General features: G+C 51.5%; 1 protein-coding gene across 4 annotated transcripts in view; it reads left to right on the top strand.

The window, feature by feature from the left end:
- SLC22A23 (solute carrier family 22 member 23) overlaps positions 1-27,666 on the top strand; it is a 178,524-nt gene that overhangs the window by 145,408 nt on the left and 5,450 nt on the right. For 2 of the 4 annotated variants that reach the window (XM_035030747.1, XM_035030750.1), the window contains exons 5-9: positions 10,127-10,254; positions 17,867-17,969; positions 19,909-20,141; positions 21,860-21,892; positions 23,097-23,220. In XM_035030747.1, the coding sequence (XP_034886638.1) occupies positions 10,127-10,254; positions 17,867-17,969; positions 19,909-20,141; positions 21,860-21,892; positions 23,097-23,220 (621 nt within the window). Of the gene's footprint in view, positions 1-10,126; positions 10,255-17,866; positions 17,970-19,908; positions 20,142-21,859; positions 21,893-23,096; positions 23,221-23,742; positions 27,226-27,666 lie in introns of those variants that run through there. The other 2 variants (XM_035030748.1, XM_035030749.1) reach the window with 2 other exon arrangements.

The following is a 27,666-nucleotide window of genomic DNA, read 5'->3' as shown; positions in this document are numbered from 1 at the left end:
TATAAGAAGTGGGGGTCCCAGACAGATCAGGCTGACCTCACTCCATCGAGACTGTTTCTGTTGAGGTTGGGAGGGGTGAGTGTGCTAATGGCAAGAAGCTGCTTTCCAGAGCTGGGTCCAAGGTCAGGTAGAACCAGCAGGCCCCCCCCCGATGACAAGTCAATGAATTTGTGGCCTCCGTGGGCTCCTTTATCAGCAAGATGGGAGCCAGCAGATCAGGAGAAGCTGACTCCCGGGAGAAGGTTGACCGGACTCCCTGGACAAACTGCTAGTACAGAGATGCCAATAAAATTCTACTTAGAAGCAGCAACAGGGTAGAGCCTGTGTTCCTTCTGCCCACTTCTCTCCTCCAGTTGTTTCTCAAACATCACGTTTTTTTTTATTATTGTTATGTTAATCACCATACATTACATCATTAGTTTTTGATGCAGTGTTCCATGATTCATTGTTTGCGTATAACACCCAGTGCTCCACGCAGATCGTGCCCTCCTTAATACCCATCACCAGGCTAACCCATCCACGCACCTCCCTCCCCTCTAGAACCCTCAGTTTGTTTCTCAGAGTCCATCGTCTCTCATGGTTCGTCTCCCCCTCTGATACATTTTTTTTTATCGGTTGCAAAAATGCCTACCAAATTAATTCCCCCTACGGCATTATTTTTTTAATGCCCTGGGTGCCTTATACTTTCTGCAGCCTGATAATTGCTTACATGGATAAACTAGTAAAAGGATCAGGGAAAAGAGGATATGAAGAGAGAGAACGTGGAGAAAATTAACCCAGGTACATTCAAGGTTCCAGAACATTTTTAGGTGAATTTTAAGCCTTCGTGTTTAGAATGTGAACTGAGGAACATTTTAAATTTATCCCAACTGTAGGATATTCTGGACTGCTTATTTAAAAGGCTAGCTCTAAAGACATTTTCGGTACTGACTTCATTCTGCCTGGCAAAAAATTAAGGCAGCATTAGAATATTTGTACAGTGCATGGCTATGATCAGCATCTTTTTTACCTTTCAGAAGAAGGCAATGGTTGCCATTAGCCTCATGAAATAAATCCACGCAGAGAACGTTGGTGCCGGGGTAAGGCCTTGGTGTCCTTCCACACCCCCTACACTGTTGTACAGTTGTGGGGAAACTGAGGTCCGGAGGGTTAAGTGATTTGCCCAAGGTCACAAAATATGTATAATTCCGGGGCTCGTGATGTATTCCCTCTATAATTTTTCTATAAGGGAAGAATCACATCATTTAGGTGTATACCGTTTTAGAAAACATCAGAGACACAAAGTTGTGAGTTTATGTGACAAGTGGGATGGCCATTTAATTATGAAAGAATTTTATATTCTATAAAGAGATTTACAAGAAGGGTTATTTGCCTCAGGAAAACTTTGGGGTTTAGCCATCCTAAAAGCCAATTTTTATTTAATTTTATTTAATTTAAATTACTAAGTTTAACTCAAATCATGAATTTGAATTTTTGTTAAAAAGAGCTAATTCGTATTCACTTGCTATCCCCTGAATTGAACCGACTTACCTTTTTTTATATGTATACCAGACAAAACTAAAGTGTAAAAAAAAAAAAAAATCCAAGTGAAAGCTTAGCTATGAGAACCAAGCCTATATTTTTGTAAGAGCTTTGGACCAGAAACTTAAGATATTCTCCCAACTTGTATTTCATTCAATTCTAGACTTTGCTCTCATTTTTTAAATTTTGAGACTCTTTCCAGAATTTCGTAGCACTGTGATACTTGGTAATATCTTCAAGTATCAACAGGTAGAATCACATCTTTAAATCAGAAGCGCCCTTAGTATAGTCTGAGATGCTTTTTACATACACACTCAGGGAAGCTTTGCTTCTACCAAGCCTTCCATGACCCAACTCCGCCAACCCCATCTATGTCCTTCCCTCTACACTGGATGACCTGCTGGAGGGAAGATCTTACCCTGTAAGGCAGCTGTTAATTGACATGTTTTTCCTGCTGGCAGGTTGATCATGCCCCGTACACACTGATTCCATGAACGATGGATATTGACAGTGTGAAGGCGTACCTGTCCACACACATATCGCTCTAAATGTAATACTTCAAGAGAACAAACAACTCGAGGATAAAATTAATAGAACATAAGCTGTTAATCTTAACTTCCTGTTTTTTCTTTATGAATAAATATTCTAGGACAGTTAAAGAGTATAGATATGCTTTTAATGCAGAGTTGCCAAGCTGGTATCTTATCTGAGCAGGTGCTAAATGAATTAGCAAGAAGGCGGCCTAGATAGTAGACTTGCCGGTGTCTGGTTCTCCAACTGGGTAGAAGGAATGCTTGGTTTTATCTTTAAATGTCAAGGAAAAAATAGTGACTTCAGTATTAGGAAAGGATCACAGTATTGAGCTTTAATTACTGATTCTACCGAGTGATGCTAGGTGTGAAACAGATCCGTGAATGGAAATCAGATGGGCTTAAGACTTAGCCAAATAACAGAAGAGGCAGAAATGAAGACAAAGACAGGCAAGTGCATCAGAAACAACACATTACTATTACATCTAGAGGACTGGGGTCTGAAAAGCATGGGGCGAACCAGGGGGTGCGAGAGAGGAGAAGCAGATAGGGTTCTCCTTGTCTGAATGGCACGCAGACACACAATTTGAAGAACAACCATTTAGTGGTAGCAATTAGGAGAACATGGAAAATTTATCAGCTTTGACATAGTAACATCGTTTACGTGATACCACTGGGAAAACGATTCCATGTAAATAAATCTTCCATATAACTCATCAAGAGTTAGCACTTCAGTGTAGCTATTTGGTGGGCATCTTTCTAAAATAGACTTTCCTGCTTTTTAAGCAATGCTATAAACATAGCATTGACGTGAAGAAAATAATACTGGTCTAGAGGTCTAAAGACCAAGGTCCAGGTCTGACCGTGCCACTGTACCCTCCCCCAACCCCAGGAGGCATGGTAGGGGCTCAGTCCATGCGCTTTGCCTGGAGGGGCTGGGTTGAGTCAGAGACCTCACTCTGACTCTGAAGTTCATTTTTATAACTTTGCCTCTTCTTGGTGGGTCTTTAGAGGGTTTGCATATGGCATCAGGCACATTCCAGTAGTGTGAGCCTTCGTGGTGTGTGAACTGTACCACCGATCGAGATTGTGCCCCTCGGCTCCGAACGGCCTCTCCCCATTCCTGTCTGCCCTGGGGCTTTCAAACCTAGAGCACGGGTGTCTGAGTGGGAACCTCAGTCTGCCTTCCGGGGGATGGCCTCCGAAAGCTCCATGTGATTGAGTCAGAGGCCCTTTTCACGTGATTGCTGGTCCTTGGCTTTTTGTAGAATAGTTGAGGCCACGGGGTAAGTGACCGATAGGTTGATGGTTTTATGATGTTCCAAGTTCATGCTGGAAAATGATGTTGCTCACGTTGTTCTGAGGTTGGGTCGGCCTTGTGTCAGGTGGCCCCAGGTCACAAGTAGGAAGTTAGTGTGGGTTTGATCCAGGACCTCAAGATAGAAACCACTGTGCACATATTTGTGAGTGATGGTCTTTGGGCCACCTGTGGGCAAACATGTGCCAGTCTGGAAGGAAGGGAAATTTTGAGGGTGAAACTGGCATTTTTCACTGAAAGTGGGGGCGGTGTGATATAGCAGAAGAAGCACCGAGATATGTAAGCGTACAAGTGCCCAGAGTGTGATTGGAAGGATTCGCCCCCACCAGGCAGGTGTTCACCCCTAGCAGGGAGGACGAGGGCCATGTAGGGCACCAGGATTGGGGCAAGGGGTCCAGGAGGGCTGCACTATATTATTTTTTAAGATTTTATTTATTTATTTGAGAGAGAGCAAGGAGGGGCAGAGGGGGAGAGAGAAAGAAGCTGAAGCAGACTCTGCACTGAGCACAGAGCCTGACGCGGGGCTCCATCCCACGACCGCGAGATCCCAACCTGAGCCGAAACCAAGAGTCAGACGCTTAACAGGCTGAGCCACCCAGACGCCCCTATTTTCATTTTTAAGTAGAGAATGGATTGATCTGTGATTTGCTTAGTGAAAAATTAATTCCGTAGCCGAAGGCTTTGATCCAGCGTCCCCAGCCGTAGCGCAGTGCGGAGGGTGGCTCACCTCTGACCGAGACCATCGGCTGAGCGGACAGAGCGCCGCCCGCCCAGCCCACTCCAGGCAGGTGCTCGACAGACGCCACCTGCATGGTCCGCGTGCAGCTCCACCATCGCCCGTCCCAGATTCTGAAGTGTCCGAGCCCCGTCCGTCTTCAGCTACTCAGCGTCAGATACTCGATGCTTCTGCAGTGAAATGTATGTGCGCTCAGGAGGAGCAGTGCCTGAAGACTCAAAATGCTCGCATCCGTTCGGTCTGGTTCTGCCTCCGGCGAGGTCAGGCCAGCGCCCGTCTCCTTGCCAAGCGAGTTAAGCAGCGAGGTTTTTGGATTTCAGAATCTTTGGGATTCTGGAATTGTGACTACGGGATCATGGACCTTCTAACCATCCCAAACATAGTTTGGAGAAGGCCTCAGAACAATCCATCGTCTGCCTCGGGCCGAGAGGCCCGTCAGCCCTGTGATCCTCAGCAGGGGAGAGACGAGGCGTCTGCCCGGCACTGCCCCTCGTCCGCCCTCCCTCCTCCACACTCGCTTGCTGTGTGGGGCTTAGGACCAGAGCAGCTAGAGTGGGGCTTGCCCACATCCTTCCGGCAGAAGCCCTGGGGCTCATGGAACCACCTGACTTGGAGCAATCCCAGCCTGAACATCTCTCTAGTCATGGGTTCACATCCGGCTCTGCCACTTGAGAGCTGTGTCATCTGGGCCAGATACTTGTACTTTCTTTGCCTCGGTTTCCCCATCTGAGCAAGAGGGATAATAATACTACCACATAGCAAGCTTGAAAGAACTAAATCCTTCCAGCTTTCGAAATGTCTTGCTCAGCTCCTGTGGGCTGAGACAAGCCATTGGCCCCGTGGACGCTTCCTTTTCCCAGAGCCACAGGCAGAGGCCATTGCAGAACTACCTCCCAGAGAAGCCACTGTGGCTTTTACGCCCAGGTACCTGGCGTGGTTGCAGAAGTCACCCTCAAGGGCACTTTCTTACCATCTGCCCGGGAGGGTGCACCAGGCAGACGCAGCCTCCTGCTGCCCACCGTGCTCTTTTATTTTTGTTGAAAATGATCGATTTCTCTAAGGTTCTGCTACATTCCTCCTAGGTCCTGGGCTGTTGGCTGGCTTTTTAATTTGCGTGGTGTTATTACATTATGTACTTGTCAGAAGAGATTTCATTAAGCTCCCATAATATGGCCACACGGCCCATTTTCCAAACTAGAAAGCCATCTCTGGGCTTTCTCCTAGGCCGATAGTCCAGCGAGTTCTTTATGGCTTTGTAGTAAACTTTTAAGTGTGTGGTGGGCCTCATAAAACTTCATCATTCCGTGCAAGCATCCTCTGGGCTTGTGGCATTCTGGAACACCCAAGGAAGCATCACTAGAACAGTACGTCCCGAGCTTCTGTCACCTGAGCGCCATCTGGGCGTGTGAGGTTTCTTTGCCACATCCACCGAGGTTAAGGATGTGGGCTCCTGAGGCAGACTGCCTGGGTTCAGTTAAGCTCTGCCACTTAACGGCTCTGGAATCTACACGATGTACTTGAACGTTCTGTGCCTGAGTGTTCTCATCTGTGAAATGGGAATAATATCACTACCCCCTCACAAGCTTGAAAGTATTCAGTACGTGGGAAACATGCGGAAGAGTGCCTGGTGGTTGTAAATCCAGTCCTAGGGAAGGCCGTTTGCGATGCTCTTGGCCACCGGAAGCAGGGCTGGGTGGCTAATGGGAGTCGGCCCTTGTTCTCATGTCCAAATCTTCTGGGAGAGCGCTGTCTTCATTGCAGTTCCTTCTGGTTGGATGGCTACCACTCATTAGACTCCGTGGTGCTCAGGAGCCCCCACTACCTGGGCCCTGCCTCTCTGCCTCTCCTCATCTCTTCTCAGCTCACACCCAGCATTCCCGTTTTACCAGCTTGCGGCCCCCCAGACACATGCTGTTTCATGGCCCTGCGCCTCTTCTCGGGGTCCTGTCTCCACACACACCCCACCACATGCTGCACCTACCCATCTCCCGAGAAGCCCAAGCATACCACCACCCTCCAAAGTCTTCCCCGGCACCCCTTTCCTACAACTGCGCACTCTGGTTCTTGGCCCCAGTTGTGTCCCATACCGTATAGACTTCTATCCAAATCACTGGTAAATCGTGTGTGTGTTTACTTACTTTAGTTGTGTGTCTACTTATTTATGTATAGAGATCTCCTCCTACGTTGGAGGACTCTTAGGTTGAGGTCAGGGATGTATCCATGTGGGATGCATCAACACATATTAGAAAAAAAGAATTTGGTGACAGAATGTTTGAGCTCCAAAAGAGACCCACACCCACTTCTTAAATCCTAAGATCATGGCATGCCTTTGCAAATGGTGCTGTCCTTGAGCCCTCTTTTACAAGCTTTGCCATTCTCAAAGATTCTCTAGGAAGAAACTTGCTCGTTGTCATTTCTCATAAGGGCATTTATTTTTTCTTACCGATTTTTAGTTATCCGAAGTCTGTTGTCTTTAGGCATGATTTGGGGGTGAGAAAAATGAGTGATAGAGGGTGACAGGGCCGTCAGGAGTAGGGCAGCATCCCTGAGACCCGAGAGCCATGGGCCACCAGATCACACATGATGCCTTCCCCATGGGACCCTGGTCTCCGTCTGTGGCTCTGAAACCTGGGAAGAGGAGCCTCTTCTCCTGAAGGGCCAGGGCTCTGTGGGTCCTAGTGGGATTTAATGCCTAGACTGATGGGATTTCAATAACAAAAACGTTAGCTTTTTATGCATAGTGCAGGGCTTTCCCTTGAAGACAAAGTGACATCAACTAGACATCACTTTGTAGTTTCCTAGAGCTGTCACTCACCTCCCATTCAGGCATCAGAACTGTTCAGAGCATCTCATGAGGGTTCTCCCCACCTAGCCCCACCCTGCCGGCAAAGCTTTAGGGTAAATGGAGGAAGAGGACCTCCGCTTGCTGGGGGACATGAAACCCCCTGTTCTGGTGGTGGATGACGTTCCTTGCTTGTTTACTTGCTCTGTGCCTGTAGCCCCAGGTGCCTGGGGATCCCTCCCCCCCAGGGGTGGAGGGGGGGAACTGAGCTCCCCCTCTCCCCCGCTGACTCCTGGGCTCTGGGCCTTGCTCTTCCTGCATCGAGCACCTTTATGGTCTTGATTTTCAAATTCTGTTCCCTGCTGTGGAGTTTGTTCCATAAACATTTGATGTAAATTACTTTAAATTACTTTGTTAAAAGGACCCCAAACTTTCTCGTGTTCTAGACCATATTTTACACTTCAGAGACCACCTGCAAAACATCTTGTGCTGTCAGAGGAATATATGAGCTGGTTTTCTGAGATGCCTTTTAAAAAGGATTCTCCCAAAGTGGCTGAGCATATTTGGACCACCTGTGAACATGCCCGGCTGAAGAAGGCGGCAGCTCGGCAACTGGTGTTGGCTATAGGGCCCCCTGCCGAGAGGCACCCCGAAGTCCAGGCGGATCCCGGGGCCAGTATTCAGGCCACAGCCATGAGGAGCCTCACTGGGCCCAGTAGTCAAGGGCCACGGCAGGTGGCCTGCCACGGTGTGGGCTGTCCTGTGGGGCATCTGGAAATTGGGGATGCTTCTGGGCTGGCCTGAGGCCCTCTATCCAGCCTCCCCAGCATTGTTTATAGAAGCGCCTCTGATCCCCACAGAAGGCCCCTGCCGTCACCCACCGGGGGCCTGGCTGCTCAGAGTGGCCCGTGCCTGCAGGGCTCTATCTACCCAAACCAGGACCTAAAATCTATAATCAGAGGAGCAGCAGAACCCACTTCTCAGTGCTCAGGAACTTGATCAGACAGCTTAGAGAAAGTACGACACGGAAAATAAGCTTGATTTCATTGTTGCGTATGGGATCCCGCATGAACAAACGAAGATTTACAAGCCAGCTTCTGGATTACTTTAATTAGAGGCTCTCCAGAGCTTGCAGGGCTGCTGGGGGGTAGTTGCAATGCTAACTTCTTAGCCACACCAGTCATGACTCCTTGATATTATATAACCGAAATAAAATGCGGTGATGACTGGGGCGGGTGCCGGGGGGGGGCCTGATTTCCAGCTTTTACTTTCCTCCCTGTTAGGGGTGGCCCCTCTTCTATAGGAAAGTTTGAAGGGAACACAACCACACCTGTTCTTGCACGAGTTGTCCGTGGCTGTTCGGACACATGGCAGAGTTGAGGAGTTAACCACAGAGACCTCGCAGGTCCGCAAAACCTAGAATATTTACAGATATTGTCCAGGAGAAGTGAGCTAACCCCTGCTCCAAGCAAGCACCCTGTTCTCTTTGACTGACTTGTAAGTACTGTCATAAAAGTAAACTTACTAGTTGGTGGGAATGCAAGCTGGTGCAGCCACTCTGGAAAACTGTATGGAGGTTCCTCAAAAAGTTGAAAATAGAGCTACCATATGATCCAGCAATTGCACTACTGGCTATTTACCCCAAAGATACAAAAGTAGGGATCCGAAGGGGTACGTGCACCCCGATGTTTATAGCAGCAATGTCCACAATAGCCAAACTGTGGAAAGAGCCAAGATGTCCATCGACAGATGACTGGATAAAGAAGATGTGGTATATATATACAATGGAATATTATGCAGCCATCAAAAGGAATGAGATCTTGCCATTTGCAACGACGTGGATGGAACTGGAGGGTATTATGTTGAGAAAGACATGTATCATATGATCTCACTGATATGAGGAATTCTTAATCTCAGGAATCAAACTGAGGGTTGCTGGAGTGGGGGGTGGGGTGGGAGGGATGGGGTGACTGGGTGATAGACACTGGGGAGGGTATGTGCTCTGGTAAGCGCTGTGAATTGTGCAAGACTGTTGAATCTCAGATCTGTACCTCTGAAACAAATAATGCAATATATGTTAAGAAAAAAAAGAAGAAGAAGGTAGCAGGAGGGGAAGAATGAAGGGGGGGGAAATCAGAGGGGTAGACGAACCATGAGAGACGATGGACTCTGAAAAACAAACAGGGTTCTAGAGGGGAGGGGGGTGGGAGGATGGGTTAGCCTGGTGGTGGGTATTGAGGAGGGCACATTCGGCATGGAGCACTGGGTGTTATGCATAAACAATGAATCATGGAACACTTCATCTAGAACTAATGATGTAATGTATGGGGATTAACATAAGAATAAAAAAAAAAAGTAAACTTACCAAATGCACTGATGGTAAAACACTAGTTTTTTTTTTTTAAATTGGGACTTCTTACAAGGGCTCATCCTAAACACAATCAAGGAATCTGTTGGCTAATAAAACTTGCAACCTGCTGTGTTACGTGGTGTCACTTCAGAGGGAGGTGGCATGCAGTTAGCAGCAAGATGAAAGTAATTCTATAGGTAAGTCCTGTGAAAGCCTTCGCATGTTCGAAAACTGAAGATAACTGGCTGGTTGCTCACATCGGGCATTTTTTTTTAAACTTAAAATCATTCTACTACTATTTGGTTTTTGTGACAAAATATAACAAAAGCAGCCCTTCAACAGACTGCTTAAACCTGCTGTAGAAATCCATAGTTAGTGAAAAGTTTACACTGATTTCTTGACACAAATGATAGGATTGTTGTTCCTATATGCCGCGTTTTGAAAGTCATCATTTTTAGATTTTCTCAAAAAAAATTTAGACCCCTTCCCCAGCCCTCAGTTTAGCTTCTCTGGTTCGGCTCATGAGCATCCTGAGCATTCACTGGCCATTACTTCACATGGGTGGGAAGTGAATGCCACCCACCTGTGAAGCTTGCAGGCCCAGGACAGAGGCTGTGGGTTTTTTTGTTTGTTTTTGTGGGGTTTTTTTAATGATTTAATTTATTTATTTGTCAGAGAGCACAAGCTGGGGGAGCGTCAGGCAGAGGGAGAAGCAGGCTTCCCGCCGAGCAGGGAGCCCGATGCGGGGCTTGATCCCAGGACCCTGGGATCATGACCTGAGCCGAAGGCAGATGCTTACCCGACTGAGCCACCCAGGCGTCCCGGGGCTGTGTTTCTTGATGCCCTGCAGAACCGAAGACATTCACCCATTCCCTTTGTGTCTTTGAAGGATATTCCCCGAGTCCCTGCGGTGGCTGATGGCTACCCAGCAGTTTGAGGCTGCAAAGAAGCTGATCCTGCACTTCACGCAGAAGAACTGCATGAACCCCGAGAGTGACATCAAAGGTGTGATGCCCGGTGAGTAGTGCTCACTTCAGCCCCGCAGCCCCACCCCGATCGGGAGAGGCACCACGTGGCCTGGACGAAGTCACCACGGTCTTACCAAGCAGCTGCCTTCCTGGTTTAAGTTTCCATAATGGTTGGTCTGCAGCTGGACCAGGAATGTACGGGAATTGAAATTCTCTCCACCTTCTAGGTGTTGGATTCTTTCCTGGCCAAGTCTAACACACTGTCCTGTCCAGACCCAGAAGTGAGGCATGAGCCTAATATGCACCCAGTCATCTGGGAATGTTTGGGAGGGGTCCAGCCCGAGTCTGGTACACAGCCGTGCCTACCAGCCCGGTTTATACACCCGCAGAGCCCTGGCTTGGGGTGGCACTGGTCCGCACTGCCTCTCTCTTCCCACGTATGAACTTCAGAGATGCCACTGTCTGTCTCTGTCATGACCTATCTGTTGGGCATCTGAAGAAATAGGAAAGTGAAGTCTTTTTGTAGAGTAGTTCAGAGCCGTTTAATTTTTTTTTTAGAGTTTTATTTACATTCAGGTTAGTTAACAGATAGTGTATTACTCATTTCGGGGGTCGGATCCATAGAATGTGTGTGTATCAGGAGCATCGCCACAAGCTAGATCAGGCCTTTCAGGCTGGGGATCCGTCGGTATCACCAGGAAGTTGTTAAAATCCACATCCCCGGTTCCCTCCCTTGTACGCAGAAATTCTGATCTAGTAGATTTGGAATAAGTTCTGAGAAATTGCATTGTTAATAAGCAGTAGCAGAGATTCTGATGTACATGGTGCACAGACCCTTTGAAAGTCCCAATAAAACCAACCCCGGGCTCTGACCCACGGCAACAACCCAATGATACTGTTATTATAAATTTCCCAGGAAAATACTCTTCGGGCCCCGCCCAAGAGAGAATATGTACACCCCGCAGCCCCCACCACGATCTGAAATTCTGTCCAACAGATACTTACTAAATGCCCGCAGTGTACCGGGCACTGTTCTAGAACAGAGAAGGAAGCAGGCAAAGCCTTGCCTTTTCCGTGCAGCTTACAGGCAAGCAAGGGAAGGCATACATTGAACAATGAAATGTACAATCCATCAGGAGGGAGGCGTGCTGTCAGAAAAATTCACAGAGTGGAGAGATGGGGGGGTGAAGGATCCCAGTCAGACGCTTGGGGGGAGCCTGGCTCCAAGGTCACAGGTGAGCAGAGACCTAAGCGAGGTACGAGAATGTACGCGTCACGTCTCCATTCACAACGGGGAAGGAACATGCGGGAAATCTGAATCACACTGGCCAGGAAGGGCTCCTGGAATCGTCTATTCCGTGGTTCCTAGACAGGCTTTTCATTAGACTCCTGCTTCAGATCTAGGGTTCACAGGCTTTTCATTAGACTCCTGCTTCAGATCTAGGGTTCACAGGCTTTTCATTAGACTCCTGCTTCAGATCTAGGGTTCACAGTCCATAGACGTTCCCCGGATGCTACTGCTTGACCAGCATGGCCTGGACCCATGACCTGGGAGATGGGGACAGCAAGGCTCGGCTGCCTCCACCTGTGGGGCTGGCTTGCTCTGCCTGGCCCTCCCACACAGGCAGACGGGCTCGGGAAGCCTGGAGCCCAGCTTTACTGGAAAAAAGACCATGAGCCAGGTCTGCTTTACACAACGAGTACCGAGTGCTGATGCTTTGCAAAGGGGCACCTGTGGTTCCTACACCCGTGACCATGAGAATAGGATGACATTCACATGGTGCTTAGATGTCAGTCACTTTTCCAAATGATTGGCAAATACGAACTTAATATTTAATACTAAGTGCTTTACGTACATCAACTTTTTCACAACAGTCCTATGGGAGAGGTACCATAATTATCCTGAATTGCAGATGAGGAAGCTGAGGCACAGAGAGGGCAGGTGTCTTGCCGAAGATCACACAGCTAGTAAGTAGTTGAGCCGGGACCTGAACCCAGGAAGTCCAGCAGAAGCAGAAGGGCGTAGGGGGAGCTCACAAAGACACCAGTGTCCCTGTAGAGAAGAATGAGTACTGAATTCTTTTCCCCTTTGGGGGCCATGTTTGCTCATTTCGCGATGTCCAGGCCACCTTCCCAAACTTCTCCAGGCCCCATTCATTAGCAGCTTAATGCTCTTAAGTCCTACAGGATAATCTGTTTCTGGCATTTCCCTAATGAAATCACCACATGCCATTTCTTTCCGGTTAAAATATTGTCTGGGAAAAGCTTGTTTTCTCAATCCTAATTATACTGATTCATTTTTCTCCTATTTTGGGGAAGTGGTATTAAATCTTTTTTTTCCTTTCTTTGCTTATGAGTTTTGCTGCTGTCCCCGCAGCAGGCTGCGCGGGGAGGTGGCTGACACATGTGACCTCAGCCCCACTCGGGAGGGTTGTCACAGCACTCGCTGCTGGGGACACACGGTTCACATCTGCCTTGGACCTCTGCTCACTCCCCGCTGTCAAACACGTCGACGCCAGTGCTGGGGGAAGGCAGGTCATCGGAATTGGCCACTTCCAACTTTCGGAGGCTGCTTTTTTCTGCTTGGGATCTTCTTCCCATCACCTCACCTCGCCCACCTACCAATCCCTGTCCCTTAACTTGTCTACCTGCCTTGTCTCCATCTCGCTGCCCCCCCCCCACACACACCACCTGCTCAGAAATCCCTCAGCAGCCTCCCGGGCCTTCTAGCTAGATCCCCCAGACCTTCTGAGGTGAAGGTGCTCTGAGACCCTGTCTCACCTCTACCTGCCCCTCGAAGACTCCGCAGCCTGCATTAGGCTCTCGGAAGGCACCGAACGTCCCCCTCCGCAGGGCTGTCCCCACCCCAGGTCTTCCTGGGTAACACCCCGCATTTGCTTCTCGCCAGAGCCTCAATGAGGTCAATCATCACATCATCCCTGTTTGACGTATGGGGAAGCGGGGCACAGACAGCCTGAGTGTTGGGGAGCACTGCCGCCCACTGCCGATGTCCCTCCAGGTGGAAGGAACAAGGCCCATGCAGGGAGTGGCTGTCCTCTGTCCTCATGCATCAGGCCCTATGTGGGCAGCACCCCCGGAGAAGCCTGCCTGGCCCCGCGTTGCCGGGAAGGGAGGATGAGTCCCCCCATCAGGCCCAGCAGGGGCTTCGCCTGGCCCTTCTCACAATCCAGCCTGCATTCTGCCTTCTCCCGCCCTCTCCGTCTTGTCAGCCTGGTCAGAACCAGGTGAGGAGCAGGTCAGTGTATCCGGCCACCTCCATGTCCCCAGGGTTAGGTCACTTGCCCAGAGTCCCAGCACTAGCGAGTGGTGACTCGGAGGCTGGGCACCCGGCTGCTAACCCCGCTGGCAGCCGACTCCCCCTCCTCCGGGCTCCGGGCCAGCTGCAGCCACGTGCCTGGAGAGGCAGTTACCGAGGTCAGCGCTGCCGGGTCACTTGCCAAAATTTGGGGCAGATTTCAAAGAGTGAGCTATCTGAGGTGACTATGATAAGATCCCTCTAGGCGGTCTCATCTGCTTGCACCTGAAGCACTTGTTCTAATGGCAGAGCGCCGTCTCGTCCAAATCCCTACCTGACGGGGGAGGGGCTCTGCGGAGGAGACAGCAGGTGCTTTCTCCATTTCTGAGCCTGGCCTCCGGGCCTCCAGGCCTCCTGGCCACGGCCCGGAGCTCTTAGTGTGTGCTTTTGATAATGGCTCCGGGGCCGCTGAGGCTCCTCCTCCTCCCCTTCCTCCTCCTGCTCTTCCCCCTACTCCTCCTGCTCCTCCTCCTCCTGCTCCTCCTCCTCCTGCTCCTCTTCCTCCTCCTCCTGTCCTCCCCCTACTCCTCCTGCTCCTTCTCCTCTTGCTCCTCCTCCTCCTGTTCCTCCTGCTCCTCCTGCTGCTCCTCCTCCTCCCCCTCCTCCTCCTCCTCTTGCTCCTCCTGCTCCTCCTCCCTTCTTCTCTCCCCCACTTCTGTCTTCTTTCCCATTGCTATAACTGATGTTTCCCAGGTTCACCAGGAACGCGATAGCAGTGCACACAAGTATAAAAGTGAAGCCAGTTAATCTCACCCCACCATCCAAACAAATGCAAATTACCGTCCCTGTGTTTGCCCTGCATCTCTGAGCCTTGAGCGATCTAGCGCTGTCCGCTCCTTGCTCTGTGCTGTGCTGGAGAAGCAGGGTTTGGCCTCTCACCTGGATCGCTCAGTATGTAGAGGTCATGACTCCTGGGTGTCTGCAAGGACACCGTCCCTTCTGCAGCTGGGGGCGGGGAGGCCGGGACCGTCTTGGTCAGCCAGAGCACTGGCCAGGAGGGGCGCCTTTTTTTTTTTCCCCCAACATTTTGTATCTTTAATAACATACACAGTGGTTACCAGCCATATTCATAACAAAAGTTATTCATAAAATGTATCTAAAAATAACATTTCTTTTTTTCCTTTTCGGTGTGAAAGGCTTGAAAATGTCCCAGTGGGGGGGGGGGGGTTGAGTGGGAAGAGGGGGTTGGGATAGGGGACCCTGGCTTCCCCACAGCCTGAACCCCCAAGTCCCCTCCCTCCACCTGGGCCCCAGCACAACCCCTCAGCAGGAACAGAGACCAGAGGGTCTGCATGACTCCAGGGCCATGCGGGGCTTCATCTGCTCCCTTTGGTCCTTGTAACAGTGCTCCATGAGCGGGGCATTGTCCCACTTACCAGCTGAGAAACTGAGGCACAGAGGAAGCCCAACAAAAAGAAAGAAGACCGGGATTCTGCCAGGTCTGTCAGACCCCTCGCTGCATCGCGGGGGAGGCTGTGACCTGACGGGGATCCGTGGAAACGCGGAGGAGAGGGGACGGGGGCTGCAGGGCGGAGTAGGGGCAGCCGGCTGGTCAAACTCTGTCAGCCCCGCTTGGTTTTGTTTTGACATTTTTCTAATCCTCTGAATATAATTTAACCTGTGAATCCAGAGGGTCAGAGAGCTTGGGAGGAGGGACAGGGAGAGGAAATGCTTTTAACAGTCACTTCCTTGGTGCTCAGGGTCTGCTCGACTGGCACTCCCCTCGTACTCCTGTGCAGCCGCGCGCAAGGACTCGAGCCCGTCCCAGCTTTCCGTCTGATGCCTAGAGAGATGGCAAGTCATCTGCTGGTCCTTCCAGCGCAGAGCTGGGGCTTTTTGTCCCAGAGACACAGACTTTGTGCTGAGGCAGCTTGACGGTGTTGTTAATAGGCTGGTGATGTGTGTAACCGAGACAACATATCAATAGCCCTGGACAGGTTAATTTAATTCTGTTTAGAATAATGAAGTTAACCTCTGTAGATTACAGTCAGTTCTGTAGACCTCGGGCTCTACAGTTTATTGTCATAAAAAAAAAAAAAAACACCACCACTCAGGTCATAATTGCAGTTGCTGCAGCTTCTTTAAACATCTGTTTCATGTATTAGCCGTTAGGTTTGGGCCACATTACAGAAAAAAAAAATTTAATTTATATAAACATTCTAACAGCCGTTTTCTTCTTGGACAATTTCCATGATGAGCAAGTGTGGCTACTATAGTTGATTCCTGATGAGGTTGATTTTTTTTTTTTTAATTTTATTTATTTATTTGAGAGACAGAGCCAGAGAGAGCATGAGCCGGGGGCGGGGGGGAGGTGCAGTTTGCAGAGGCAGAGGGAGAAGCAGACTCCCCACTGAGCAGGGAGCCCGACACAGGGCTCGATCCCAGCACCCCGGGATCACGACCCAAGCTGAAGGCAGTCGCTCAACGAACTGAGCCACCCAGGTGCCCCCTGGTGAGTTTTGTAACAGTGAAGATACTCAGACCATTGGATCCAACATTATCTATTAACCATACTATTTCCATGATCTTTAAAAGTTTTTTAGTGTTTTAACCAAGGGGAAAGGATGTTTGTAAATCAAATTAGCCTATGTTTGCAGAGGGGAAAATAAAGGTTCAGAAGATGTCGGGAGTTGGGGGGATCCATGGATAGAAAGCTGAAGTGCTAGCTGTTCTGGTTTGTGCATAGACCTCAGTTTTGCACCTAAATAGGGGAAGGAAGAAAGTTCTGGAAACTCAGGTGGCATGGCATCCCTCAGACATCGAAAGACTTCCTTCTCCCTTCTTGCCCCAGCTGGTGACACTGATCCAAAAAAACCCTCCTGGTTAAGCAACATATTTTCCTCCAAAGTGTAACTAGTAAGGTTTGTGGCCCTTCTGCCATGGGCTGGCAGGAAGGAGGTAGAAGAGGAGAGTCGAACTGGGAACATCCAGGGGTAGGAATGGCCCTAAGAGATACCAGAGAGCACTTCCGTAGCTCGGTCCCCTCTGCAGACGCTGCTCTGGGGTCTCTCCTGAGGTACTTCTCTTTCTTCCAAGCTCAGAAGCCTTCCCACCCCTACTGCTTGTTTTTGTTTGTTTGGTTTGGGTTTTTTAGTAAACTTACTTTGGAATACTTCCAGGTTTACAGAAAAGTTGCAGAACTAGTACAGAATTTCTGAATACTCTGCACTCCGTCCATCTCCCCCACTGTTAACATATTACCACAGGACCCTGTCTCAGTCGAGAAGCTGCCGCTGGTACGGTATGCCTAACTGACCCCAGCCTTCCCCTGGCTGTCACCAGTCTCTCCGTTGATGACTTCCTGTCCCAGGGTCCCATCCAGGATCGCACTTAGTGGTCACCCCTCCCCAGCCTCCTCTGGCCTCTGCCTTATTTCTCGTGGCCTTGACGGCCTGAGGAGCACCAGCCACCCAGCAATGGGCTAGGTCTCCCTTTGCCTTTCAAGCTCCCCAGTAGAGAATGAGTCCTGAGGACCCGCTTGGCTGGGAGAGCGGGGAGGGGCCTCGGAGGCTGAATGTGGGACATCCCCACTCCCAGGCGCTCAGGGAGCTCCAGGAGCCTGGGGCATTTCCTTGTGTTGAGCTTTCTTGTGAGGCTGCCGGGTCGGTACCCGGCCTTCGGCAAACGGCTCCACTTTGTGAGCGGGGCGTTGGAGTTGCCTGTCGGAGTCTGTTCAGAACGGCTTTCAGAGCTGGTCCGAGCCGCCCAGAAACTCCGTCTCATGCCCTGGGGGGTGGTCACATCACTGAGCAAAACACTGCCTTGTCTTGCTCGGGTCGCAAAGACCTCTGACTGTTGGCGAAGACGTACACACACGCGCGCGTGCATACGCTTGGGTCTGCCCTTCTGTGCACATGTGTGCACTCACGTGTGCAGGCCGGACTTGGAGAGGCTGCCCACGCAGCTAAGGAGCACAGGAGCGTGGCGAGGCAGACGGGTCAGACTCTAGACGGACAGGAACCACTTGTTTTTATATGGCCTGAACCTGATCAGTGCCTCTGTGACCTAGAATATCGTTTAGTTTTGTGCTCAGGCAAAGCGGGGCGCGTCTACCCTGATGGCTTATTTGTGCGGGTCCTGCCTCTCTGGCAAGAAAGGCTTTGCAGCGGCAGGGGACTCTGACGGGGTGCCGTGGCTCCCTTCAGGCCCCACAGGGAAATTTGAACTGCAAAGCTGGTGTCTCTGTGGACGCCTTTTCTAACCTCAGAGCCAGACCCTATCCCCTAGCTTAACGGGGGAAAAAAAAAAAAAGTTTCCCCTCGTCATGATGCCCAAAGTCGGGAACATCTGTGAGGCTGCCTGTCCGGGGTCTTGCCGAGAGGTCACAGGCTCTCTTTCCCTGCAGAGCTGGAGAAGGAGCTTTCCCGGAGGCCCAAGAAGGTCTGCATCGTGAAAGTGGTGGGAACCCGGAACCTGTGGAAAAACATCGTGGTCCTGTGTGTGAACTCGTGAGTCGCGAGAGGGACACGGAGAGGGTAGAGGTCAGGGAGAGGCTGGGAAGGAGAGGGGCTAGAGGAGAGGACAGTGGGGCCCTCCTCCTCCCACCGCCAGCCCAGGGCTTTGCTCTTTGCCGAGAGGCCCTGGGCTAAGCCCCGGCATCAGTGTTACCGAGAAGGTCTTTCTCGTCTTGACTCACAGCTCAATAACCCTGCCCTTCCCTGACCACACGAGGTGGCCTTCACTCAGGGTCAGAGGTCATCTAAGGTGGGGGGTTGTTAACCCTTATTTGATGTTAGAGGCTGTGGGGTGGGGGTAGTTTTACACTCATCTGTGAATGGCCTCAGGACTGCTGTCCCGGAAAGAGCGAGGCCCAGGGTCAGGGCTCTGGTCCTACCGTTCCCCACAGCTGTTTCTATCGAAGCAGCTCTACTTAATGAGCTCTCGATATTGGGGTTCCTGCTCACACGCTGTCCTACACTCAGGGAGACGGAGGCCCTAGGCACACGGTGGGTCAGGGCCGGAGCCCTGAGGCCTCAGCCTCCCGGCCCAGAGCCGGCTCCGGACACGGCCACCATGCTGTTGTCAGTCTCAGACGCTGGCTAGCTAGGCTAACGGGACCATTAAAAATGGAATGACTTCTCCAACTTTTATTTCGGGGGAAAAACCACAAATTGTGACATAGAGGAGATGCCAAGTTTCCATTTTAAGGCTGCTTGTTTAATGCTTCTGACCTTGTTACCTGTTGTGGTCAGAAGACTGCCTTCCTCCCAGAACAAAAAGGTAGATTTCCCGGAGACCTCAGTAGGCTGAGAAACAGAGAAAGTCATCTGGGATCCGCAGAGGTGAACCCAGTCTCCACCAGTTGCTCGATGATAAAAGGACAGCACGGGCAGGCCCTCTGCGGAGGATTTCCCAAGTGGAAATGAGCTCATTTGGCGAACAGCAGCTTCCTCCTGCGGGGGCAGGGGTCTGTTGCAGTTGACCTCGACGCATCCTCATGGTGTGATAAAAGCACTTCGATTTCCCCAAAGCACGGAAGAGGGTTTGGGAGAGAAGGAGGTTTTTAGCTCCGGGCCGGCTGCCGAGCGCTGACGTCACGAATGAGCATTCAGGGCGCTGCCCACGTGGTGTGCATGCACCTGCAGCCTCCCGGGGAGTGGGGGTCGGGGGCCCGGGTGCATTCAGATTCCCGCTTCCCAGACTGGACATCTGCCTCCAGCGGCCCGGACACACGTTTCCCAGCAGGTTTATACGATCCTCTGGGGGTGGGAAAGAGGCTTGACCCAGGGCAGAGGGAAGGAAACAGTGATAAATTAAGAATGGAAACAGTCTCCAAGACTAGATGTCTTCATTTGGCCTGACTTCCTGTGGCTTTCCCAGGGCGTGTCTTGTCAATAGCAGCAGGAATGGGTTAAGTAGGTAGTTCTCTGGATGGATCCCCAAGTTTCCAGAACCCTGAATGTGGCAGGAAGAGGCAGAGGCCCAGATAGGCAGGAAGTCTTTGAAGTTGTTACTTGTCAGCTCGGTAGACTGGTGCAAGCTGCTTAACCTCCTTGGGCCTTTTTGCCCTTCTGTGAAATGGGTCTGACAGGAGCTCCTGGGGGGGCCGACATGGGACGAAGTGAGCTGATGCGTGGGGAGTGCTTTGTCCTGCATGATGGATTTGTTGGATGGTGTTCGAACCGAGGGTCTCACTGCTTTTACACCCCCACTCTTCTGCTAAAGGGATGGCGGAGGAGAGCGAACCGCAACCGCCGCCCCCCCCATGAGGGGCACGCTCCTGTCACGTCTCTGAAGTCCCTTTGCCTTGCACCCGGTCATACACTCGCTCGTGGTGACAGCATGTTTTCTGTGACATGCTGAGCTGCCTCTCTGTTTCCTGATCATGATCCCTCCTGCCTTTGTCCGCCTGCCCACTGCCCCCCTCGGCTGTGTGTCTCCCCACAGGCTGACGGGCTACGGGATCCACCACTGCTTTGCACGGAGCATGATGGGCCACGAGGTGAAGGTGCCACTGCTGGAGAACTTCTATGCCGACTATTACACTGTGGCCAGCATTGCCCTGGCATCCTGCCTGGCTATGTGCGTGGTGGTCAGGTTCCTGGGGCGCAGGGGCGGGCTGCTACTCTTCATGATCCTCACGGCCCTGGCCTCGCTCCTGCAGCTCGGGCTCCTCAACTGTGAGTGGGGTTGGGGGCGGGGATGGGCCTGGGGCCGGGGGGCGGGGGGGGGGGGGAGGGGGCAGAGCCTGGGGCGGGGGAGCTGGCCTATGACCAAAGGGTATTGGACAGAGCTGGGTGAGACTTGAGGAAAGTTTTCTGTGACCTGAGCTATTATTCCAAAATCAGCAGCTTGAGGAAAGTGCCTTGGGAGGGACCGGTTTGAACTGGAATGTCCCTGGTGACTGCCATTGACGGAGTGCGACCCCCCCCCCCCCGGCCCTGGGGCTGTAACTGGGAGCCTTCCTGGCTACACCATCATCCCCAGCACGTGAGGCCCGCCGAGCCCTGGTGGGCATGACTTCACGGAGGGCCAGACTGTGTGTCATACGTCACGTGACGAGAAGAACAAAGCGCTCTTTCATGGGAAATCAGGGGGACATTTTGACACCCTTGTGTCGGGACACTGCTTTTCAGCAACTGTTCCCAAGTTTATCAGCTTGTCGTTGGGCCAAAGAATGCCTCAGTGAATGTTAAAAATAATCCACAGAAAAACTAGGGAATCCTTGCAGCTCCCGCAGCTGCCCGCCGCATGCTTGACAGAGCTCCTCGTGCAGGGAAATAGCACCGGGCATCCCTCCGACCCGCCCGGAACGAGACACGCCAGAGCCGGGCAGCTGAGCCTTCTCTCACCAGGCACCGTGCTCCCGGGGCAGGCTCGGACCCGGCGGGAAACAGATGCCGCGGACCGCTCCCCTCCTGCGCAAGGAGAGCCCACCTGAGGGCTGGGGATTCGCCTCTAGGGCTGTCCAGGTGCAGCACAGATCAGAGCTGCTGAGAAAACAGAAGGCCCTCTCGTCCTCCAAGGTGTGGGAGTCAGTGTCCAGAACAGAAGAAAAAGGAGAAACCTCAAAACTTTCTCAACCTCGTCGTGCAAACTGGATTAAAGAACAGCTCCTTTCAAACTCGGGAGCCATTTTCCTAATCTGGTCACGTTCCCGTGCATTCTGCCTCTTGCTGGGAGACGGGTCTTACTTTCAGCTGTGACAAATAAGGAAAACGGAGAAGTGGTGTCTGTCCCCCTGGTGGGGGCCGCCCACGCTACCCTGCCTGGGAGCGCTGTGCAAGCTCCCGAGCTTTGGGTGCAGGGAGGGGCAGCCCTGGGAGTGTCACGGGTGTCCTCTTTGTCCCTGAGCAGGAAAGGCCCGGGACCTAGATGCACACGAGAGGCCGTGAGCATCAGGCCCAGAGCCGCCGGAATTGCCGCCCGGCGGGTCTGCCCCGCGGTCCTTCTGCTCCCTGGAGCACGGACCAGCAGCGGCTCACCATGAAATTGACCCTTCGGCTTGAGGTCTAGAAGAGCTGCTGGCGTCTCTGTTCTGAAGAGTTCCATTTTCCCCCACATTTGGAGGCCGGAGGGGTTTTCGCCCTCCCCTCCAAACAAAAGGAGCTTTGTTCAGCCGGGCGCTAATCCCGTGTCCGGGGACTCTCTCACCCACAGGTCTCTGCATCCTTCTAGCACTTGGCTCCCTGCAGGTGTTGGCCCTGCTCCCCAGGGGGCCTGGCGGGGGTGGGGGGTGCAGTGGGGCCAACCTGGGCTGGAAGGGAGCTCACTGAGAAGCCAGTCACGTGGAAAAGCGCAGTAGTGGCTTCCTCCCTAACGGGCTTTCTCTCTCCCCTCCCCTTGACCCACTGTCTTCCTCCCCGTCCGCGTGGGGCCGTCATTCCTGGGGGCGCAGTGATTGGGAAATACAGCCAGCATCCAGACTCAGGTGAGCCCTAATGTCCGTGCGGTGCGCTTGACCACTTTTTATTGCACCCGAAAGGGCCTTTTCGTCAAGACTCACAGACCTGTGGTTTCCCCTCCCTGTCTCTCTCCCGCTCTCGCCTTACCCTTCAAGAGTTGCAGCTGAAGTTGGCCGTAGGTTGGACACTATGAGCATACATTTGTATTCTCTACTCCCTCCCGCCTCTAGAAAGAGCCCCTCATTTGCCCGTCTGTGCCCGGCTCGCACCCATGGCCTCGCCTGTCCCCGCGGCCTCGGCAGCCAGCCCGGGGTCCTGCTGCGGCTGGTCTCACGGACGGCCCCTGGGTGACATGAGAAAGCCCCAGGGGCCGCCGGACGCCCGGCTGACTGTGCCGCCAGGGGAAGCTGCCGTCCCCCTTTGTCCGTCACAGCCGCTCGCTGCCCTTGGCCGCGGGGATGGCGGAGCTGCTGGTCGCACGTGCCTGGCCTGCCCCACGCCCGTGCTGCCGAGACTGCCAGCTGTGAGACCCCCTGCGTTCAGGATATGGCCTTGCCGGGACCTGGGCTGTGCCCCAGATGTGTGACCCCAGCCGCATGCCACTGCTCTGTGCTAGACGCTGCCCGGGTGTGTGGTCAGACCCTGGCGCCGTTTGCAAGGTGCCCGGGTGGGTTGAGCACTGTGCCCCCAGGCCATAAATTCTTCTGTTTGGGTTACTGGAGTTTTTGTTCCCTTCCGTCCAACCTAGCGTAGCCTGTCCTGGGTATTGGACGGGTCAAACCCGAGGCCAGAATAGCCGGGGCTCTCTGGAGGCGGAGGCCTTGTTCCTCCAAAGGCTGGGAGAGAAGGGATGTTGCTACAGCCCCGGGGAGACCACCAGCCTCCCCTCCTGCCAGGCACGGCTGGTGGCCTCCCAAATCCCGGCTGAGTGCATGTGAGCCCCAGCATTCCAGGCCTGCAGGCAATCACGGGAACCCCAGCAAAGCCTTCTGCCAAGAGGGTCTGGCCTGTTCCACCTCGAGGTGCACCTCGGTCTCCAGAGGGAGCTGAGTGCCCCAGGCTGCACCCCGACCTGGGGAAAGGGGAAGGGGGAAGACCCTTGTGTGGTCCTGGACCCTCCCTTGTCCCTTGTGCTACTGCTGTCTCTGCACCCCCCGCCCGCCTCGCCAGCCTCCCTTTCCCTTCGCTTCTGCCCGCCCCCCTCACCGTCTCCCCCTGATTCTCCTTCAGGTATGAGTGATAGTGTCAAGGACAAATTCTCCATCACATTTTCCATCGTGGGCATGTTTGCCTCCCACGCGGTGGGAAGCCTCAGTGTGTTCTTCTGTGCAGAGATCACCCCCACGGTAATCAGGTAGGTCACGGCAGGGGCCCCACACCACGCCTTCTCCCCAGGACTCAGGAGAGGCCTGGCTGTGGAGCCAGGCTCCTGTGGGAGGGACCAGCATCAGCTGTGTCCCGCCCTGGCCTCCAGACCAGGGCGCAGCTTGCGCGCCGGGCACGTCAGGCCTTCAGCTGGGCAGCTTTGCCCTGACTCTGAGGCAACTGGGAGTCAGCTGGGAACGTGACGCTGGGCTCCGTCCAGGCGAGAAGCCAGAGGAGCAGGGAGCAGGGAACTTTTTGGGGTGCAGGAAGCACTGCACGGTTCCACCTGAAAGGGGGCGTTAGCTTGGGCTTAACTACTTTTGTCTTAGTTCACGGAGGAAGGTCTGATCCTTTCTTGGTGCTGGTCCCAGATAGTGGTACCTGGATGCTACCCACCCTTTGATGTTATTAAGATTACAGCGTAATAAAAGGGTTTGCCTTCATTTAAAAGGGCATCACTTAACTACGGACTCATGTCATTTTCCCAGTAATTACTGTTTGTGACTTACAGAAGGGCTCATCGTGATTGACATCATACCGAACTTGGCATGGGAAGATCATTAGCATTGCAAAACACATATGTTTTGAAAATATAAATTGTGAATAAATTAGGCAATTATTCAGTTGTGAAAGAAAACCCAGAAGTCAGCATGATGACACCCATGCACCCTGATTTCCCACGCGGGCAAACAAGACAGCCCAGTACAGGTCAAGGCGGGACTCGTGCAGACTCATTATTTTAGCCCCTCGGGTGCTGTGAAGGACTCTGGGCGAAGGCAGGTAGGTTCAGGGACTCTCTTCCCACGTTTCCAGGAGTCATGCTGACAAGAGAAATTTCACATGACCTCATTTTGCTTCATTCTCCCAGATTTTTACAGTGCACGCCAAGTCTGAAGGCTACTTCATGCCCGTGGAATAAAATGCCAAGGAATTGTGTATGTAAGAAAAAAAAGCAATTAAATGCCACGTAATTCATCCTGTGCCGACCCTCTCCTAAGCTGAAGCGAAGAGAACAGCCTGAAGCTTCTTTCATGCTTGAGGTTGCAAAATGCCTCAAGCAGATAGCATCTCCCTCTGTGTCTTTTCTTTACCTAGTTAAAATTGCCTTCCTTGACCAAAGAATCCAGCAAAGAGGGTTCTTTCATTAGAGCAGAAGTCAAGGTTGGACATCTGGCTTTCCAGCTAGTCTCCCCGCAGATTCGTGTGATTGTGGACCTTTCTCTGGGGGCGGCCACCCCTTAACTGTGCTGGTTGGTGGACCTCATTAGTCATTGTTAGATTTTGCTTAACAAGCTAAATGGAAGGAAATACCCTCTCCTCCACCTCTTTGATGCAGACCTGCCAAGATGATTTGGGGATAGAAATTCAACAAATACGTTCTTCGATTCAGCTTGCCACGATGACACACTAGAAAAAATATTTGACCTTTGGTGCTGTTTTTGTACTCACAGAGGGATGAAAGGAAATGGAGTCCAAAGGGGGTCTCTGGCCAGGAGGGAAGGGGTCCTGGTGTCACTCCCGCACCCCTCCCCTTCAGCGGCCTAGCTCTTTCTTGCAGACACACCCAGGGACAGTTCCCGCAGAGTCCCAGGGACAGAAATTGACCCTCCTCCCCTCCCCCGACTTCGCACAGCTAAATCCCAGATAAACGAGGCTGAGCGGCTTGGGGTCTGTGAGCTTTTTCTTTTCCTCACTGAAGTATGATTAACATACAATGGTTACATGCGCTTCATTTCTCTTAATACCAAACGAACCTTTTTCGACAAGGCTCTTATTAAAAACATCCTTTCTGAACCAGAACAGTAGCCCAGGGGAAGATGCCAGGATTCACTAACGAGAAGCAAATAAGAGGATAAGAACTGTTTTGCACAGAGGCTTGTGGAAATCCGTTGTCCAGGAATGACAGACTCACTAGAGTCTAATGAACGGACTAATTGCTGTTGTGTCGTGAGATCACTTCAGACTTTCTATTGCAGAGAAGGGCTTCCCTCCCACCCAGGCCTGGTCTGGGTGCTGTTCGTTGGCAACAAGCTCTTCCCCAGTTCTCCTCCTGAGGCTTCAGGAGCTGGGTGTCTCTGCAGGCAGATGGGGAGGACCCTGTGCAGCACCCTCTCCCCCGGGGCCTGGTCGATCTAGAAGCAGTTGGTGGCTTGTTTGGGCAGGACCATCTCTTCTATGCAGTGTCCATCTGGAAGCTGCAGGTGGGAGCCCCTGAGGCCTTCACCGTCCTCCTCACCCCTCCCCAAAGGGGTTCGTTCCGAGAGGAGGCAGGCGCCAGTGCTAACAAGCCCATTTCATTGTCCAGCAGCTCCACACCGGCTCCCTCCGAGCCCCTGGGCCTCGGCTGTTACTGCTGTGGTCAGTCTGAGCTCAGCTGCTCGCCTTCCTGGTATCTTCCGCTTTCCTCCCCTTCAGGCTGTCCCCCTCCTCTCTCTAGAAACTTCTTTCTTGGAACTTGCCTCCTCTGAGAATTCCTTCTGAGTAACTCCTCCCTCCTCCCACCTCGGGACTAAGACCCTGGGCCCTAATGTCCTCTGCCCCAAGAACAGGCACCAGGGACAAAGACGGCCTGTGTCATGTGACATCTGGAGTCTAACTTCTTTAAAGATTTGTGTCTTCAATATATATATATGATATATTTACATATATAATACAAACTCGCACACACATATATATGTAACGAATGCTAAGGTCAAGGAGCCAAGGCATTGCAGGCTAGGAGTTCAGCGGCAGGAGGAAGAACAAGCGAAGCGTAGAGGATGTGGCCTCGAGCCTCCGATTCGGACCTTCGGCATGAGGGCAGATGGTGCTGTGTCTGATCCCAGAGGCCACTTTCCTCCGCGTGGCCTTAGGCAAGTCCTTTAGCCAGACTTCCTTCATCTCTTTGCCCTAAAATGAGCTGAGTTATGATGGCCCTGTTACAGGGTAGTGATGCTGAGGGGAGAAAGAGTATATAGAGAGGGTCCAGCCTCAGTAGATGACAACAGATATTGTTAATTATTCCTACCCAAATATTTTTGGCAGTTCTATTTATTTCTGCAAAACTGGCACAAATACTTGTTTATCCTTGACTTTACAGAAATGTAGTCAAGACAAAATAAGTAAGACAGGAGGGGAAGTGAGAAATGGGAGGTTGGTTTGTTCTGTTTAAATGCAAGATGCTTGGTATTCACATGTTTAAAAGGATGATTTGAAGATTCTAGAATTCTTAATTTAAGCTTACTACTTCTAATAGTAAGTCTGCCTGTGTATCGGTCTTTAGATCCTTAATTTAGATATTATTACTAGTGAAATAAAGATATCCAGTGGATATTTAAATTTTCTGTGTGCTCCTAAAGCCCAGGGAGGCAAAATTTGCCCCCTAATTCTTTTATCTGTAAATTGAGGTGCCCGCCTGCTCTGATATTTACACACGGACATATGCTGCCCTCTAGTGACAATCTGAAGAAAAGCAGAAAATGCAGTCGGTATTTTAGGGGAGGAAAAGGAAGGTAAACACCTGAAAGCCAAGCATGTAATAATGACCCCATTCTCTCAACGGAGAGTTCAAAGACAACACAAAGCCAAGAATGGTATACTGAATTCTTTCAAAGGTGTTCCTAACCTCACTGAATAATGTCAAGGTATCCTTGATAGAAAACCAAACAGAAAATTGCTTTCATGGAAAAAATATATCAAGATATATTGCATATTATATATGCACACGTACGTAGACTGCATTTTACACACACACACACGTAGATACTTACGTGAGCTGTCTAATCCTACCATAAATATATTTGACATGATTTATGGATGTATTATTTTGGCGTTATGAAGCGAGACTTCATTCCCATGCTGACCTCTACCTCCTTCCCCGTGGGTCTGTGTACCCTCCCTCCCTGTAGGTTAACTCACGTGTGGACTTTACATGCACTGAGCAAGGTCAGTCTCCCTCCCTGCTTGTCAGTGCCGTCCACACGTAGTGACGGGGAGGTCCCACGGAAATCCAGAAGGTCTTAGAGAAAAGGATGTCTTACCGGCATTAAAGGCCGCAAGGAAACACATCCATTATCCCTGGCATCCATCTGTCCCTTGCAACATCCTGTGGCTTCCAGAGCGGCCAGAATGACCGAAAAGACGAAGCGGCTATTTTAGGTGTTCGTATTCTTGGTTCCCATCACATCGCTCTTCCTGATGGTCATCTATTTTTAACCCGCCCCATTCATTTGGGTGAGCTGACCTTCCTACCTAGGAAGCCACCGTAATCCATAAGCATCCAATATTTATTAAGCATAAATAATACGTGCAGGTTGATATTCTAGAAAATAATCCTTGCCCTGGACAAGCTCATAGACTAAATAAGGACGGTAGGCATATGAAGAAATACCAACAGAAGGGTGCAGAGGTGTCTTCAAAAGGTGGTCTGGGACCATCTGACTGGGAAGGGGGCTGG

This window comes from Mirounga leonina, unplaced genomic scaffold (genome assembly GCF_011800145.1).
Source record: "Mirounga leonina isolate KUSES-001 unplaced genomic scaffold, KU_Mleo_1.0 Mir_366, whole genome shotgun sequence".
Classification (NCBI taxonomy): domain Eukaryota; kingdom Metazoa; phylum Chordata; class Mammalia; order Carnivora; family Phocidae; genus Mirounga; species Mirounga leonina.
This window is presented reverse-complemented; position numbering and strand designations above follow the sequence as displayed.